The following is an 18885-nucleotide window of genomic DNA, read 5'->3' as shown; positions in this document are numbered from 1 at the left end:
TAAGGAAGGTCACAAAAATCATTAAGATTGGCTTTTGTGATGATCAGTGTGGCTGAACCTTCACTACCTCACTCGACTCTAGAATAAGACCAATTTGTCCAGGTGACCACCCACTAGACTCAACTACTATACAATAAGGAATGGTGACCACAAGACAAAAACCCAAACTTCTACAGTGCATTTTATGGAAAGATTTTGTTTTTCTAATTCTAATAAATAAAAGTTTTCTTTAAAAAAACAGGAAAGTCCAGAGAAGATGCCTAACATCCTTCATGGATGCATTTATAAGAGCCTGCACAGACATGAGTTCATTCTCTTTCTCTTTCTCTTCTCTCTCTCTCTCTCTCTCTCTCTCTCTCTCTCTCTCTCTCTCTCTCTCTCTCTCTCTCTCACTCTTTCCCTCCCGTCCCCTCTCTGTTCTCTTGCTCTTGCTCTCCCTGTGTGAGTGAGTGTGTGTGTGTGTGTGTGTGTGTGTGTGTGATAAATTGTGCCTTTTTGCTCTTGACTTGTTTAATCCTATAAAAACCTTTCTTAGGTAAAATTTGAAATTTACCAGGACATAAGGCACGCAGAGACTTCAATCATTTATGCAGAAACACCTTTGAGGGTTAATCATCTCAAGAATTGATGTCATTAATTTTGACATCTCAGTGCCGTTTGTTTGTTGTAGGTATCTTCTTTACAGACACACACACACACACAGACACACACACACACACACTCATACTTCTGAGGATCTGTAACACTTCTGACTTTTCAATTTTAGAAGCTTGATCCCATTACTCACATATGAAGCCATCCATATGTTTGCTTTGAAAGAAACCATTGGCCACTGTTAATTTTTCCAATGTGACTAGAATATTGGCAAAACATCAAAGGGACACTGTCTTCACATTGTCATTAGCAGGACACAACCATTGCATGCAACTGGATTAACTTATAAATAGACCACAGTGTCTGTGTACTTCCACATCAACTCAATCCAAACGGAGATTTATGTTTTTAGATTTAATTCTTAACATTATGTGCACATGTGTATGTCTCTGTGGGTATGTGCACGTGAGTGCAGATGTCCTCGGCAGGCAGAAAAGGGCATCATATTCCCCAGTTCTGCAGTTCCAAGTGGTTGTAAGACATCTAAAATGGATGTTGGATGTTGGAAACTGAACTTGGGTCCCCGGAACCAATACATGTTCCTGACCCCTGAGCAATCTTGTTAGACTCATAAAAAGCTTGTTAGAGAGCTTTTGAAGCAGAGCATCTGGAACAATATGTGGGCAGACGACTGTCAGTTCTAAATGTTCCACCTACTTATTGACAAGTGAATTAAGCAGTGTGGCTTCATGGCCCCAGTATCAGACCACCTGCTTCTTTGACAAATCCTATTTTATCAATGTCCCCAAAAGCATTGACTTGAAAAATAATGTTTCCACCATCTCTTACAAGCATAGATGATTATGCATGATTTGAAAACAAGATAACAAATCCTCAGGTAGGTAAATGTTGTGAATATTTCTGATTCATGTGGATAAGTTCAACTGCCAAATAGGTTTGTTCTTTGATGTAATTATTTCAACATACTTTAGACTTCATTACTTTCAGATTGAATGGCCTTGGTTGTGTCCTAGGTGGCTACCTGTGCAGATGGCTTTTATGAAAGTTTTTCATTAGACATATTTCTCCAGAATTCCATTCCATGTATATTTTGAATTCTCTGTATTCTATATTTACCTTAAATTTTGAAAGAAATTAAGATTAAAAGTTTTCCAAAAGCTATTACTGAATGCTTACATGATGCAAAGATTTGAATGTTTTGCTTCCTGGATTGAGAGTCCGTAAGTGCCCTTCCCTGAAGTGACTGAGGACCAGGCTTGAGACTGGGTGCATTTATCTAAGTAATTCCTAGAGTACAGTCTATTCATCCGGACACACTACAAAATCAAGCCTTACCCTCGCTAAAAGAATTGACTTCTGATTCAAAATTGCTTCTTACTGGGACACTTCAATTTCCTTGCTGAGTTCCTACTGAAGTGTCAGTCAGGACCTTTAGAGGGAAGTGAATCTAATGAACTACTGAACTAATTTCAGAGCACATGGGCCAAAATTGTTCAGAATCAACTCAAGCTGAGATGTAATTGGACTTAAACTCAATGTCTACCTGATCTAGGAAGGGCGAAGAGCCCTCTTCCCCAGTTCTTCCACCATCTGGCCTGTGATCCTAATGCTGTACCAATAATAAACAAAAGAATAATGTGCCATTTGCATTCACATAAAACAGCTCAAGAGAAATGAGGACATGCCCCTTGCCTAAAGCCACAAACCATAGAGGAAGAAAAATATAATCAGGATGACTTAGTATGGGATATAACAACACATGATATATACATATATATATATATATATATATATATATATATATATATATATGAATTGAAATCTCATAGTAACAGCAAATATACTAGTAGGTGTTCAGAATGTCCAATTTCAAACATAATTTAAGCAGAGTTATAGTCCAGGTCAGAATTCAGAAACAGAACTGAGAGATATTTCTGCCAACTTCTATTACTGTGGAGGAATTTTATGTGGCCTTCCTAATTCTTATTCCTCATTCCCACAGTAGAGATAATAAAATATAAGACAATGATACCTTTAAAGATCAATGAAAATGACCTGTGTAATGCACTTAACGCAGGAGGGTGATTGGAAGAACATCTTTGCCAGAGCATGAGTCATGTGGTATCGGTCCCCAAACCACCACTGCAACCCTTGTCTTCATTTCTGTCATGAGGGCAGGGGAGTATGGAGAATCCAGAATAAAGCTATCAATCTAGTTCATAATCAGAATCAGATAAAATAAAAGGTTTTCAGAAGGGAGACAAAAATGCACAAAAAGAAAATAAGAAAAAAAAAAAAAAGACTAGGTGTGATGACCAGTAAGGAGGTCAGAAAGAAAGAAACCGAGGAGAGAATCAGCTCATGGAGAAATCAGACACAATTTCTGGAATGAAGGCTGCATTAGCAGACATACAGGCCAGGCTGACATTACTGAAAGTCAGAACTAGTATGTAAAGAACTTTCACTCAAGACTGAAGGCACAAAAACCTCAGAATTGCATCCTTGAATTGGAAGAGAGTCCACATCGACAAACTTAAGGCATGTGTAATTATGTTTTGTTGTCAATTTTTAGTTCTTATTAACAAGCTTTATACACTTTTTGATAAATGTAACGAATATACTCAAGATTTTATAGCGAAGAGGTTGGAAGCCACCTGATGTGGGTGTGGGGAACAAAGGGGTATTACACAAAAGGAATAGGTGTCTTACTGAGCTGTCCCTTCAGCACTTGAAGTTTTGCTTAAATCTCAGGTTAAAACTTTATTTTATGCTTTTTATACTATTAACTGAAGACTGACTTCCACAGCTTTGCATACTTTTCCTCCAATTTTCTTAGGATTGTTAATAATTTTTTGTCTTACCATTTTATGTTCCATTTCAAATTGTTCTTTCAGGCATAAAGTGGAAATCATTCGATTTTTAATTCTTTGACATTTTTATATACACAATGATTTTGATTATTTTGGGGACCCTTTAACTTCTCTCCTCCCCCCTCTCTCTTACACCTAGCCACATTTCTCTTTCTAAAAGACTTTAATGTCTTTTCTTTTGTTTAGGTTTGGTTTGTGAGTGCGTGAGACCAATGAGATTAATTTGTGTTGCCTGCTGGTTTGTGGGTTGACCAATGAGATTAATTCATGCTGCCCTCATAAGCATCGGGGTGAGGCTACTTAGCGAAACAAGACAATTTATTAGTGCTGCACTGCTGAGGGAAAAGTGCCCCACCCCTACCCCAGCACCTTCAACTACCCATAATTCCTCTGTGAGGGGTGGTGTTCCACAGGGCTTCTTTATTCATTAAGTGCACAGCGAATTGTTCGCTTATTTAAAATAGTTCACTTTCCTCATTTGCAGGAGCTTGGCATCACTTTTAAAAACTATTACCCACATGCTCACATATCAAGTTCTAGACAACCGTCTGGTTCTGCCCTTCATTAATTTTTTAATTTAATTTAGTTTTTATATTTACTGTGCAATTTTGTTTTGCTTACATATATGCATACAAGTCATGTGTTTTTTGTTGTAAGAGTCAAGCACATCCTCAAGCTGTCATTGTACTTGGACTTCTGATGGGGACAGTGTACCTCCTACACACAGTACCTAAATTCCTCCTTATGTCTAGATTTAGCCTTGTGCAGTAGAGTATCCTATTTCCAATGTTTGACCTGGAGTTGACATCAAGTAGGATTCTGGACTCAAGGCAGGGTGTCCCCTGTGCATGGAGATTTCAGCTCGACTCTTCCCATATTAGCAGAGGACTGTCATGTGTGCCTGACCTATGTCTAATGTTTGTTCTATGCTTCTCCGAAGCAAAGGTTTATACCTGCTCCTACCTCCAGGATTCCAAGGCTTTACACACACACAAACACACACACACACACACACACACACACACACACACACACACAATCTCACCAAGAGAATCTTCCCTAGACAATGCTCATCACCACACACCTATGCTGAATAGGTCCTTCAATTCCTAGCAAGTGTGCTAATTCAAGCCCTGTCTTCAAGAATTCCTTTAAAATACCTCCCTATCTCCATATGCACTTAAATGGTGACTATACCCTCTCCTATTCCTTGCTAAAGCTTTAGCATTAGATGTGTCCTATATCTCCTGTTAGTCTTTGTCATTATGTCTACTTGATGACATTGTAGTCTTGCATCTATAAATGGGTCATAACAATTTACAACATTGCACTTTATATGGCATTATTTGGTGGTTGCTTTCACTTTTACAATCGGCCCAAAGTTCTATACTTCCATCCAGAGTTCTCCTACAAAGAAAATAGCTATATCTTCAGAGGAACAAACAAACATGTCTGGGGAAGAAAAAAAAACCTGGAAAGGAGAGCATCCTAAACTCTCAAGTGTCTCCAAATTCACCAGTTGATTTTGATACTTTGAGGCAGCATATTTAAACAGACACTTAAGATTTAAACACTCAGGTTATGGTGAAGTCTGGAAGTGTGTAAGGGTTGTGTGGTTGTTTAAAAACAGTGTGCCTTTATCTCTGGCACCATTAAGAAAGCCCACACTGGTTAGCTTTCTCTCATTCCTGTGGTGGTTGGTTCTCCTTTCTAGGAAGATGAGGAGGAGAAATGTTTGTCATCCATGTTTTCCTGTGACCAACACCCTTTTCAGGTAAGTTTGTTATGTGAAGTATTGGGATTCTGAGCTAATGGGGATGCAATACATCAAATGCCTTCAAAGATATATTCAGAGCATGTCTCACAGAACATGGCACTGCATAACTGTATGGGATTTCGTTGTCTCAAATGATCAGAGTCGGGAGGAATTTAGCCCAGTCCAAATGTGTTCGGATTACAGAGCTCTTCTGTAAATTATCCTGATACTTATGTGTATGCAGGTGGAGGAGTTCATTCTTCCTGGAGATACCTTTTCAATTCTTAAATCAACACTTTTGAGGGGCTTTTTTTCTTTTATCATATTGTTCTAAAATCTACCTTCCTTTATATGTGAATACAGGACTTTCATAGGATTTGGCCATTCACAACAAATTTTCTCTGTATCTACTGTATTGTGCATGTGCCTGTGTATATACATATATTTGTGTGCACACTATATATGTATGCATGTGTGTATGTACATGAGTATATGTGTATATATATGTATGTTTCTATGCATGTATACATATGTGTTTTTCTGCCCACATATATGTATGTGCATGGATGCATATGCACATGAGTGTGTATGTGTACATATGTATATATACATCATATTTATATATGTGCATATATACATATACATATGTTAGAGTATGGTTGGAAAGTGTATCCACACAGATACTTTGAGTCTACTTCTTTCTGAGACCCCAATAATGCCAACCTCTGAAATAGTTACTTTCCTGTAACTGTAACTGGCAGTTTGTCAAGAAACAGCTTAAGGCAGGAGGGTGTGATGTGACTCGTGATTTGAGGGTCTGCCATCCACTGTGGTAGGAGGCACGGCAGCAGTATGCTCATGGTGGTGAGAAGAAAATGATCAAGGAGATAAGTTTGTCTCTTCACGTAGCCAAAATCAGAAATAATAGAATTGGTATGAGAGAGGAGCTAACCTGTAACCTGTAAGCCCTACCAACAGGCAGTCTACTTTGGAAGCCTGGTCCTACCTTGCAGACTTCAGGGCACATCATATCCAAACCACATTGAACTAATGACATAATTAACACAATATCATAAAATAATATAGGTTAATATCAACAGGTTTGTATGACAAGGGTGTGCTGACTGGTTTTGTGTCAACTTGACACAAGCCGGAGGTATCACAGAGAAAAAGCTTCAGATGAGAAAATGCCTCCATGAGATCCAGCTGTAAGGCATTTTCTCAACCAGTGATCAAGGGGCAAGGGCCCAGCCCATTGTGGGTGGTGCCATCCCTGGGCTGGTAGACCTGGGTTCTATAAGAAAGCAAGCTGAGCAAGCCAGGGGGAAGAAAGCCAGTAAGTAACATCCCTCCATGACCTCTGTATCAGCTCCTGCTTCCTGACCTGTTTGAGTTCCAGTCCTGACTTTCTTTGATGATAAACAGCAATGTGAAACTGTGAACTGAATAAACTCTTTCCTCCCCAACTTGCTTCTAGGTCATGATGTTTTGAGCAGAAGTAGAAACCCTGACTGAGACAAGGGGTATGGCTATCAGTTTTTCAGGTAATAGCTATAGGAAGGAAACAGTACTCTGAGCTCCCTACTGGGCAGTTGTCTTCTCCTTTACAGGCTATAACCCATACATTGTCTCTTCTCCCATCCCATCCAACCATGAGGTTTAATCCATCAGCACCCATCTGACTGTGAGCTATGAACATTAAGCCCTCATGTCAGAATCTAAATCCACACCAAAGGTTCCCTGGGGCCCCTGAAGGACCAATGTTTTAGCTGCAGCTCAGACTAGAAGAATCTCCTTAGCTTTCTGCCATCTGGAGGACCAATCAGTCTATCTCTGTTATGGGCTAAGATGTACATTCACTTGTTTCTGAGCACACAGGGTGGGTGTGTCCATGTGTGCATAAAGAGTATTTGAGTTTCTTAATCTGAAAATTGTAAAAGCTAGAATGCTGTTTTATATAGATCATGATATATATAAGGAAAATATTTTAATCAAATAGTAGTCCTAAAAATCTCATGGTTGCTGAATCTATTATATGCTTAAAGTTCTCTCTCTGTGTGTGAGTGTGTGTGTTTGTGCACGTGCACGCTCATGCACAAGTATTGAGTATATAAGCTCATTCCCATCTAAATTGGAAGCTGTGGAGGTCAGAAGACAACATATGGTATCTTCCTTAAATGTTCATATCTCCAGCCACTAGAACTACACTTTCTTCTTTAGTTCCACCCCTGACTTCTGTCTGCAGTTAACATATTTATCTTTCAGAATTTGTGACTATAAAATGAGCTATATAGATTATATGAGCCAATAAGACACTGTAAGGCTGATACAGAGTAAGCTAGATCTCACTTTGCCAGAGACCCAAGGTGATCCAGGACTGTCATTTTAATTGATAATATGTCTGCATTTTAAAAAATTTACACTTTGGGGATATTCCCAGAACACAAGTCAGAAAAACACCACCTTATATGCCTATAATAATCTTATGATATTTAATCCTCACTTCATTAGTTGTCTGTGCAAAATATATGAGTAAGGTCTGATAATTTTATAATGAAAAAGATGTGAATGGATCAAAATTAAGCATTATAATTTTATGATTCATACATGTATTATATTTAATCTCATGTAATCTTTTAGCAACTTTCTAGTCAATTACTATGATTCCTAATGTAGAGAAAACCTTGTCTAGGCATATGAGAGTAAATACTCAAATGATTCTTGTGGGTAGAACATGAAATTTCCCCATAGATCTGTGCTGACCTCAGTGAATATGTTGACTTTCTATTTGTCAAAGTAACTTTTACTCACCCAATTTTACTATTGTCTCAGGGGCTTACTGCTGAATAGGCTCACTCTTACTGGCTCTTTCTGAACATTGGCTGGCTGGTTCAGCTCAGTTGTTTTGCTCCAAACTCCTTTCCAAGCTGAGTGATTCTAGCTGGATTCTCTCAGCTTCTGACTGAATTGCTCTGGTTGGCCTGAAACTAACTCTGACAATCTGTTTTAACCTCTGGCTCCTTCTAATTCTCTGGTTCATTCTGCATTCACTTGCAACCTGTCTCTGTAAAACTGTAAAAGCTGCCATGTACCCAAACCACCCACCACCAACCACACCACCCCTCTTTCTTTCTGCTCTTAAGTAGCCTCTTTTTCCTCTGTTGTTCTTGTGCTGAGTTGGGGATCTCCCATCTCTGACCCATTCTGTCAAATCTTTCTCTGATTCATCACTTTGTCTGTCAATTAGATGTCACATCCAAACGTGGCTGTTTCTACAAACTAACTTTACCAATGTTGTTGGGATTAAGAGTGTATTCTAAGGGCATGTCTGTATCCAGTCAGAGGGGTTAAAGGTGTGTCTGTATTCTAGCCAGATCACCTAGACCTAGAAAATTTTTGTATGTGATCCCTTGCCAGAGCATTTATGTTGCTAGACTAAAATTTCATTATATCTATTAAGAAAAGTAATGTTTTCCTATGTAGTAATAAAGTTTGTCAATTCCAATCTTAAACATGATACTCCAAATTACAATGCAGTATTGATGGAAACTGTACATAAATTGCAGCCTTTACTCTCTGGTTATTAGAGGAGTATGCATTTTGATTGAATTTATTAACCACGTGGGATTCTGGTACCCACATCATTCTCTGTATATCCACTTTGATAAGTCATATACTGATGAAGCAGCTGACTCTTCCCTAAAGCGAAGGCTCATAGATATTTGTCCTCCATGACATAATGAACAGCCACAGTTACAACCTGTGAAAGACATAAAATAAATCTTAACTAAATAATCTCTTCTCATTCTTGCTCATCAGTCAAATCTGTTGATGTTTGTGAGGTGTCTATTTTGTCTTCTGTGGTATTCATTAACTATTCTCCCCAAATTTATTTTCGCTCTTTATTTTAAAAAATATCTTAAATTGTACTAAGAAGGCACCAAGTAGCAGTTTTATTTTCCACTAAATAAAAGAAATGGTGGCTTATTAGTGAACAAAACCTCCTGAATATAAAATTTAATTGATGTTTTGTTAAAATATTCCAGAAAGTGTAGGTTTGAGTATTTTATTTTGTGAATCCTTATCTTTGTCTCATACTTCTATTTTATCATTCCTCTTCTCCACCATCATTAACCTGTGCAGATCTCAACTGCTGGGCCTGGGATCTGAGGACCTGAAAGAATGGGGCAGACTGCAGTCGAATGCTGCAGACAATCTTCAGTTTCAGTGTACTTTCAGTGTCCGATCCAAGGCACGTCGTTTGAGCTCTGAAAAGCAAAAGTCAGAAAAACCTGTAAATCAATGGCAATAAACACATACTAAATAGTAACAGAGCAGCCCTTTCCCGGAACTTTACCAGGACAGAGCAGTTGACACACACCTGCCTGGCATGTGTATGTTGGGGAGCACAAAAGCAAGGCAGAGGTGATAACCAGTTTCAAACACCGGGAACGGATTGGGCTCTCCAACTGCGATCTGACATTCACCAAGAATAAACATGTTTTATAAATTGAATGTGCTCATCACAGGAAGCATGAAATCAAGTCTAAGACCAATGCAGGGAGTAAAATGCACCTTTTTCCTTGAGTGCCCCTCAGTTGTTGAAGATTTGTTCACTACAGGTCATTCTTTGGGCCATGTTGCGACACCTTCCTCTTCCTCTTTTTATCTCTCTCTCCCTTTCTTCCCTCTCTCATCTTATCTTAAATAATGTTAAGTTAGATTTCTGTTAGTTAGTAAAGTAGTTATGTGAAGTTAAATGGAGCTTTGGATGTGAGAACAGCTCACTACCTTCCTTTTCATGTCAAAGAGGCCAACTGAATGAGAATGTTAATAAATGGTGATATGTGATTTTGTCATCTACAGCCACATGTGAATAACATTATTGAAGAAGTTAAAAACATATGCAGTGTTCTGGGGTGTATTGAAACCAAACAAGTCTCAGATGCAGTAAAAGAACTAAATCTAATTCTTCAGAGACCATCACAGGTAAATACACCTCGCTGTTACAGCATGTTCAAATCAGCACTCAACAATCAATTAAAGAATCAATTAAAGAAGATGGAAAGCTTTTGACTGGAAATCATATGTCGGTGTGTACATGTGTGTTTGTATGTGAGCACACAGAATATTCAATTATTCAAAGGTATGGGAAGCCCAGTTATGTTATAAGAAAGAGATTCAAATTAAGTTAAAAGGAAGTTTCTAACACTCTGACACTCAGGAAATTCGTGACTTCTCTCAGAATTTCCAAGTGCAGAGTCCTCTGGTGTCTGAGTGTGGACAGTGCACAACATTCTAGCAAGTGTGTGTGCAGGCTGGGGATGGTGATAGAGAATAGTCAGGCTGTGCAGCTAGAAGGCAGGAGACTGCACATGCGCTTTCCACAGAATGTGAGAGAGACACTGATACCATGTCCTCTGGGGAAATTATCTGAAGACTATACCATGAGACATTTTCTACTTTGAAGTGTTTGGGAAAAAAGTGGAACATTATACAAGATTTTAAATCTCAAGAAAAAGGGAAATTTCTAGTATGAATGATAATCAAAAATGACACTTGTGAAATCTGTTCACAACACGTCTGCTACTTTAGCAAATGAATAGAGATGTTACAGTAACAGAGAAGGCAATAATAATAATAATAATAATAATAATAATAATAATAATAATAATAATAATATCTATGTGATAGTCCCTCTTCAGACGTATACTAACAGATACCATGTATCAGTGTCATTTGACATAGGTTTACCCATGATAAGGTTCAGTTTACAAAATAGATACATAAAGAACTAACAAATTGATAAAATATAGCAACATAATACTGGGCTGAGGCATATAACACAACTGTCAGCATCATTATTGTTACTCTTCAAGGTCATGAAGTCAAATATGGTTACAAGAGCAGGGATACTCCAAACCATGACAACTGATTTGGTAGTTCAGCTGATGCTAAGTGACTGATGTATACATAGCACATTCTGGGTGGATACAAGAGACAAAGGGATGATCTGGCCCTAGGCAGTGAGGAGTTGGACAAGCAGGACTTCCATTATATTACTCAGAATAATGCTCAGTTTTAAAAGTTATGAATTTATGAAATGATCTCCTTACGACGTTTAGCAGGGCTTTATTTGACCACAGGCTCCTTGAAACCTATAACAGAGGAACTATTATAATTAACGCTTGATACATATTAGACTTTTAACATAATCCTATTCTACTTCAACCCTTTCTCATCACAATGCCGTGAATTAGCATGTTCATCTTGTTATTAGCATTTGCTGCTCATGGTATTTAGGGACAGAGGATTAGTACACAAATACATGAATTCCTTATCTGCATGGAAAGAACAGCAAAGATTATATTCTTTTTAAATACATTCGTCTAGAAATTCTCAAAAGATTGATTTCAAATATACATAATCATTTTTTACTGAACGTGTGAATAATTATGCTGGCTCCTTATTGCTGCTGCCACCAGGGTAACTATGCAAAGTCAGTAATTAAATGCATGGCTACATCTTGTTTTAATCAGAAGTTGTTTTATGATCAAACAATGGGAACAAATAATTTATTTACATTCTGTGAACACTGAGGATGACAACACTACGTTGTCCCAGACACAGATCACCGAATATGCTAAAAATAAACATCAGCCAAACGAACTAATCAGCTAAATCAATAATCCCCAAATTTAATGTTTAAGAATGATTTGTATTTGTTTCCCTGAATTTTTCTTAGTGACAAAAATAAATAAATTTTTGTTAACTTTCCCACTTGTTGAGCTACTTTGCTGTGTCTGTGCTGGACTATATGGCAAAAGCTCAATAAGGAAAGCAGTCTGGACTTGGGTTTACAATCCAAAGAATGGTCCCATCAGTCCAGGGTAAAGAATAGTCCATCAATGCAGTGTGAAGAACAGCCCATCAGTGCAGTGTGAAGAACAGCCCATGAGTCTAGGGCAAAAAACAGTCCATCAGTGCAGTGTGAAGAACAGCCCATCAGTGCAGTGTTTAGAACAGTCCATCAGTGCAGTGTGAAGAACAGCCTATCAGTGCAGTGTGAAGAACAGTCCATCAGTGCAGTGTGAAGAACAGCCCATCAGTGCAGTGTTTAGAACAGTCCATCAGTGCAGTGTGAAGAACAGCCTATCAGTGCAGTGTCAAGAACAGCCCATCAGTGCAGTGTGAATAGTTCATAGGTGCAGGTCGAAGAACAATGAGTGCCTCAGTGCAGGGGAGTTGAGGCATCAGAAGCTGGTGGAAGTAGCTGGCTTTGTTGCCTTTGAAGTCAGCAGTTCAAAGAATGCTTGTTGTTGCTCAGCCCCCTCTCCCTAGCCACATAATCTTGGATCCTAGCCAGAGAATGTCACCATCTGAAGGAGATGACTCACCTTAATTAATGCAATTAAGGTAACCCTGGTTCTCAAAGGCCAGAGAACTACCTAGGTAATCTTTCATAGGAACACCCACATGCTTGTCTCTAGATTGTGTCAAGAAGATAGTCACCACTGACCCTATACCATTAGCTTAGAAGGGAATGAAATAATTATGTAGTCTCTATGCCTTGTTTTGTATAGATATTGAGATCTATGAACTTCCCAGTTGACAACTGGGTGAGAAATACGTTGGATCCAAATTTACTTTGATTGTCTTGTTAGCTCTGTGTCAGGACAAAAACAAACAATACCATAGTTTTGAAAAGCAGACCACCTACAAGTTCTGATAAAAATAGTTCTACAAACTTGATAATTAAAAGTTTCTTCACTCCCAGTAAATGGAGTCAATCCAGAAAACCAAGCCAGTGAGAATTAGCTCTCAACACATAATCTGTGTCCTTTCTTTGGTCATTACTTTTTGGGAGTGTTATAAGCACCTAGAGCTGCAAGCAAATACTATAATCTTTTAGTGCTGCAAATGGGATTAGGTTGCTATTGGAATGCTAATTCCTACCTGGATCTGATTGTGGTAAATTAACTCTTCTGGCTAATTCCTACCTGGATCTAATTCTGGTAAATTAACTCTTCTGGCTTTCAGTAGTAAACATAAATCAGAGCCAAGTTACCACCTGCTAACTGGAAGTATTCTAGTGGTAGGTTTAAGTCTTCCTCCCAAAGTCAGCATGTCATTATACACAGCAGCCCCCACCTCTGCCCTCTCCTTATGTCATGGCCAACATGGACTTCTGTCACAGCAGAGCAGATATACAAGTGTAGATGTGTGTCCTCTCTTCTGTGGAGACCGTTAGGCTGGATTTCAACGTTCATATCTACCTTTTACTGGGTCAGCAGAAACAAGTAACAGGGCAAAGAGAAAGGAAGATCCCCTATTGATGAAGAAGCACTTCATGTGACATTAATGTTCTCTAAGGAAGAAAATGTCTGATCTCCCAAAGTGTCACTTCCTAAAATGCCTAAAACACAACTCCATTTTTTTCTCCAAGATATTCAACTACTCAGTAGATCTAAAGCCAAAAGAACCTTTTATGCAAAAAAAATTACCTATTTTCTAGGAACAACATGAGGGAATTATGATCAAGAAAACCTTTGATTTATACAATACAGGCCTTGTGGTCTTATACTCTAAATGTGTGATTTTTATTCCTTTCAGCTGAAGTCATAGGTAGCCTCTAATTTTGATGAAGATAATGATTTTCTGGGACAGAATTGAAAATTGAGAATTGTATTTTACTTAAAGTGCATCATTAAAAAATGGTTTACTCATCTCTGTCTCAAGCCCGAAAGCCTAGTTTTTGTTGTTGTTGTTGTTGTTGTTGTTTTTTGTTTTTGTTTCTTTTTTTTTTTAAACAGAGTTTAAACTCTATTGCTTCCATGCCGGGTGCCCTGTTGCTGCCCACTGGTTTTTATCCTATCTTAATTGTGAACCTACATACAAAAGAATGTTGGCATAAAATACTAAATACATTTTGCAGGATTTGTGCTGTAAGCAATTACAATTCAAAAGTCAACAAAACCAATCTGTCTATCCACTATGATCTAAGATAACAAACACGGAGGGGGTCCAGTTCTGTGCCAGCAAATCTCAAATTGAGATGTTTTGCTTTTTCCTTGGCTGCATTTTCAGCCATCATGCAAGACACTATTTCCTGTTATGTAGGGAAGTAATTAAGTATCTAATAAATGAGATTTTGGTTAAACGAAGAATTAAATCGTAACTGAACTTCTAAGCTCCTACTTAGTATTGAAAGTAACCTTTAGCCTTCAAGTTACAATTCAGAAACCCATTTAATAACTTTTTATAAACTACTCTAGAAATCTGAAGCACAGAGTGGAAAATGTGTTCTTACCTATTGTGCTGTAGGTGGATGTCATGGTGATTTTTATAATACATGCCTACAGCTCTGAGTAAATTGAATTCTAGTCAAACAAGGCTAACAGCTCAAGTAGTCTGTCCCACCTAAAGAGGGTGAAGATATTATCTGGAGTTGTTGGGACTACCATTTGATGCTACATTCTTGTGAAATATTTACCTAATATAAGTGCTTCTGAGGTTTGTAAAACGACATTTTGAATTAAAAGGTTACATTCAAATTTAATTATATTTTACCATAGAAAGTATTTCCTCTCTAAAGAGATCCTATGGAAGTTCTTTGATATAAGGAAACAGCTACTCTCTGGATTGGGTGCTTAATAAATGTGCTATTTAATTAGCTTTCATAGAAACAAAATTTAATATTTTTAATAAAATAAATAATCTGAATGGTAATTTACTCTTGCTGTCCAGCTGCTGAAAGAGCTGAGGCTGGAAAATATTGGGAGTCCAGGATTTCTAGACAACCATGACCAATGTATCAAGATCCCTTACAGAAAATAAAATTATATTTCGGTCTTTCAAAATTTCTGCCAATTAAAATGTATCTCCTAAGAAATTTGAATATTCCTTTCCACTGAAACATTATTTTTATTGAATACATGAGTGAGTGTGTACAGTTTCCATGGTAACAAACTTAGAGCCAAAAAGCCCCAAGCCAGCTGAGGCATTCCACATTTCCAATAAAGATGTAAATATAGCCATCATGTTGTGGATGTGATTACCAATGACAAGGGGAAGAATGCAAACCATAACATCTCAGATTGTTCTTTTGAGTCTTGATTTGATTTGATATATTTTCCTCAGTGTTCGACTATAAGTTAATTAATACTCTAAAAAACAAACAAATAAATAAACAAATAAATAAATAAATAAAACCATGAAGAGAATCTAGTTTTTTTCCCCACTCCATCCAGACCTCTTTCCGATGTTCCTCAGAGCCTTGTGTCTGATAATCTGCTAATTGTAAGAGATAGGCAATGAACAATGAGAATTTGAAATGCACTTAAAACAGAAGATTGGTTCCTACCGTGGTGGAGGGACAGAGCTTGACAAGGTCTGCAGGGTGCTTTGATAATAAAAGGCTCAGCCGATTTGAGCAACATTTTCTTTTTTAAATCTCCAATAACCAACATAACTCACTGCAATATCCAGAGGGTTTCTTTTATACTGTATAGATTTCCCATGTTTAATGTGCACCACAGATAAATGAACCGAGAGACACTTGGCCTCATCCCAAAGAAAGCATCCTGTGTTGATCTTTGGATATTACTACTTTGATTATTTCCCGGATTAGTAACACAAATGTTTTTTTTTTTTCTTCCTGCTACTTTTTAGAATGTTCATCAGAATTCAGAGACTTCAAAAAGAGGTAACAAGAAATATATATATAGTCAAACTCTTAAAAATTAAAAGGAACAAAGGACATAAGTCTTTGAATTTTGTCACCTTTTCCCTTCAATTACCCATCTAAATACTGTGGTAACACATAACCACACACGTGGAGGGGAAATGGCTTATTCGGACCGTTACTACCCCTTCTACTGATGGAAGCCATAAATTCACAAGAGAACTTTTTGGGGGGAGAGTGTTATTTAAGCCTTTATTCTGGTTTTGTTTTCATAAAGCAAGAAAAGTAGAGATCCCTAAGAATGGGAGGATCTGTTGTGGTGGTTGTATTTGTTTTGTTTTGGTTTTGACTGTGTCTTTGTTTGTTTTTGTTCTGTTCTGTTTTTCTTTTTGTTTTTTGTTTTGTTTTGAGACTGATATCAGTACATAGCTTGCTGCTAGTCAGGAACTCACTATTGAGACCCCACTGGCCTTGATCTTCCAGAGATCTGCCTGCGTTTTGCTATCCGAGAAGTGGAATTAAAGACTTCTCATCAAATGCAAGAATTATTTTTTTTAAAAACCCTTTTGGTCATCCTAAGATACTGCAAGAAGTCACTGTAAAGTGAATTCTGCCGTGAGAAAAGCTTCAAGCGTTTGTCTTCAAAGTCATTAATTTCTGAGACTCAAGCTATGGAAAGGCCAGCTGATGGGCCAGGCAGAAGGACTGGGTTCTAAAGCAGGACTTACAGGGGATGTGGGACAGAGATGCTGCAAGCTGAAGTAGAGTTTCCTACTTCAATAAAGAGTGGGTGTGTGCCCTTGTGCTTCAAAGCAGGATCCAGAGCAGGATCCACTCTCCAACGAGCAGATGTAATGTCCGCCAACAGCTCTCTAGCTTCTTAGCTCCATGACCCAAGACCTCAGTTGTCCTAATAGGCACAAAATGTGTGTGTGTTCTTTAGTCTGCTGTATCTGTACAGGGAGGTGATATTTGGCACAGGAACAGTCTGATTATCTTCCAGGGACGACATAGGTAACATAATAAGGTCAAATGCAGAGGTAACTGTGGGAAGCATTTGGAAGAAAACAAAACAAAACATTTCCACATAGTTAATCTTTCTAGTCAACAGTTGCATGAGAAACATGTAAGTCTCAATACTGATACCAACATTTGGAAAGAGGAGATCAATGATATGAGAGTCACCCTCCATGTGTCATCCTAGAAGTAATACAGGGGCAAAGGGTGTGGAGAAAACACCTGCACTGGTGCAAAGGGGGTTGATTATCAGAAGGTTTTAGAAATAGATGGGTAGAGGAGACACAGACTTGCCTCACATTACTCCTGGCACAGAATCTCATGATCACCTGTGGAAAGCACAGGAACAGCCATGCTAATGAAGTCCTACCCTTTATCTGGAGTGTCGTAATGAAGTTTCTTCCTCCTTCCTCTCATAGTCCTTGGGGTGTTAGGATACGAGATTCCATAAAAATAAACAGAAATGCACCCAAGGTTTATACTCCATAAGAAATCACAACATATTCCAATTAATATATTTGATTTACAAATAAGTTAACATTGTAAGTCTTTGCTCACAAAAATGCAGGTGTGATGAATATGATTTCACTGCATTTCTCCACCAAGCACAAGATCTTGATTCACAAAATAGTCTGATGATGTTATCACTGTGCATGTATGTGTGTGTACATGTGCATGTGCTTAGAGACTAGAGATCACCAGGTCACCCCACTTGTCACTTTTAGTCACACTCGACTTTTGTTTTTTGTTTTTGTTTTGATGGGGTTTTTCTTGTTTTTTTTTCTTTCTTTTTGTTTTGTTTTGTTTTGTTTTTGGCAAGGTCTCTTACTCCACCTGGAGTTTACCACTTTGGCCTGACTAACGGTATAGAAAATCCAGGAAGTCACCTGTTTGTCCCTCCCAGTGCTGGGATCACAGAAGCAAACCAGTGTGTCAGATTTAAAATATATATATATATATATATATATATATATATATATATATATATATATATATATCACTTATGAATGTTTGACTGCATGTATTGTTGATATGAATGGTTTCCAAAGAGGCCAAACAGGGAACTGGATCCTCTGTAGCTGAAGTTACTATGGTGATCTGCCATGTGGGTGGAAGGAACTGAACCCATGTCCTCTGAAAGAGCATGGAGTGTTCTTAACCACCAGTGTTCTCTAGCCTCATGGCTATGTTTAGGGTGTGTCCTGGGGATCTGATCTTAGGGTTTCGTGCCTTTATAGGGGTTATTTGCTGTCTCCATGTCGTGTGATGATCGTGCATTTGAAATGTATTCTTCATCCAGAGTTCTGGAAACACAGATGACATCAGGACATTACTAAACAAACTCCCAGAAGCAAACAATAACCCAGAACTAGTAATAAAGACGAGACTGTAATATGTGTCAAAATAATTAAAGTTCTCAAAAAAGACAAACTTGAGGTCAGATCAATAATGTTAGATATATATTATATATTCACTGTCACACCTTGGCAAGATTAGAAGTTATTGACAGAAAGTCTGTGCTTCTTGCTCCAAGGAACCAAGAGAACCATTTGAAAAGAGAAAACAAAAAAGCTTGAAGAAACTTGCAAATCTCTCCCACCCACAAGTCAGCAAAGATTCCTGTTGGGTGGCCTCCAGAGTTTGACAAGGCTTGTTTTAGGATTATTATCATGGCGCCTTTTGCTTCCACTTCATTAATTCCTACCGCTGATTTCTCCGAGAAATTTAATTAAAGCCTTTTCTCTTCACTCATCTTCCCCCAGGCTGCTGCTGCAAAAAAAAGGGGGGGGGGGAGGAGCACCATTTAAGAAATGAGACAAATTGGTACAGTTTGTCTCTCATAAATTTTGTGTGCATTTTTGAACAAGTGAGTAATAGCAAGTACCTAGCAGCAACAAAAGGTGCCCAATGGTGGGCAGCATCGATGGGGGAGAGGTGGGATG

The 18885-nt window shown here is 38.1% G+C and overlaps 1 protein-coding gene across 1 annotated transcript in view; it reads left to right on the top strand.

Moving 5' to 3' along the window:
• PIK3C2G (phosphatidylinositol-4-phosphate 3-kinase catalytic subunit type 2 gamma) overlaps positions 1-18885 on the top strand; it is a gene marked incomplete at both ends in the record, with an annotated part of 303735 nt that overhangs the window by 37888 nt on the left and 246962 nt on the right. The window contains 3 exons of the mRNA XM_080913719.1: positions 5200-5259; positions 10108-10230; positions 15913-15946. Of these exons, the coding sequence (XP_080769845.1) occupies positions 5200-5259; positions 10108-10230; positions 15913-15946 (217 nt within the window). The remainder of the gene's footprint in view (positions 1-5199; positions 5260-10107; positions 10231-15912; positions 15947-18885) is intronic.

The sequence above is a fragment of the Micromys minutus genome (genome assembly GCF_963924665.1).
Source record: "Micromys minutus genome assembly, chromosome: 3".
Taxonomy (NCBI): Eukaryota; Metazoa; Chordata; class Mammalia; order Rodentia; family Muridae; genus Micromys; species Micromys minutus.
The sequence above is the reverse complement of the archived record's forward strand: the minus strand, read 5'-3'. Positions and strand labels throughout refer to the sequence as shown.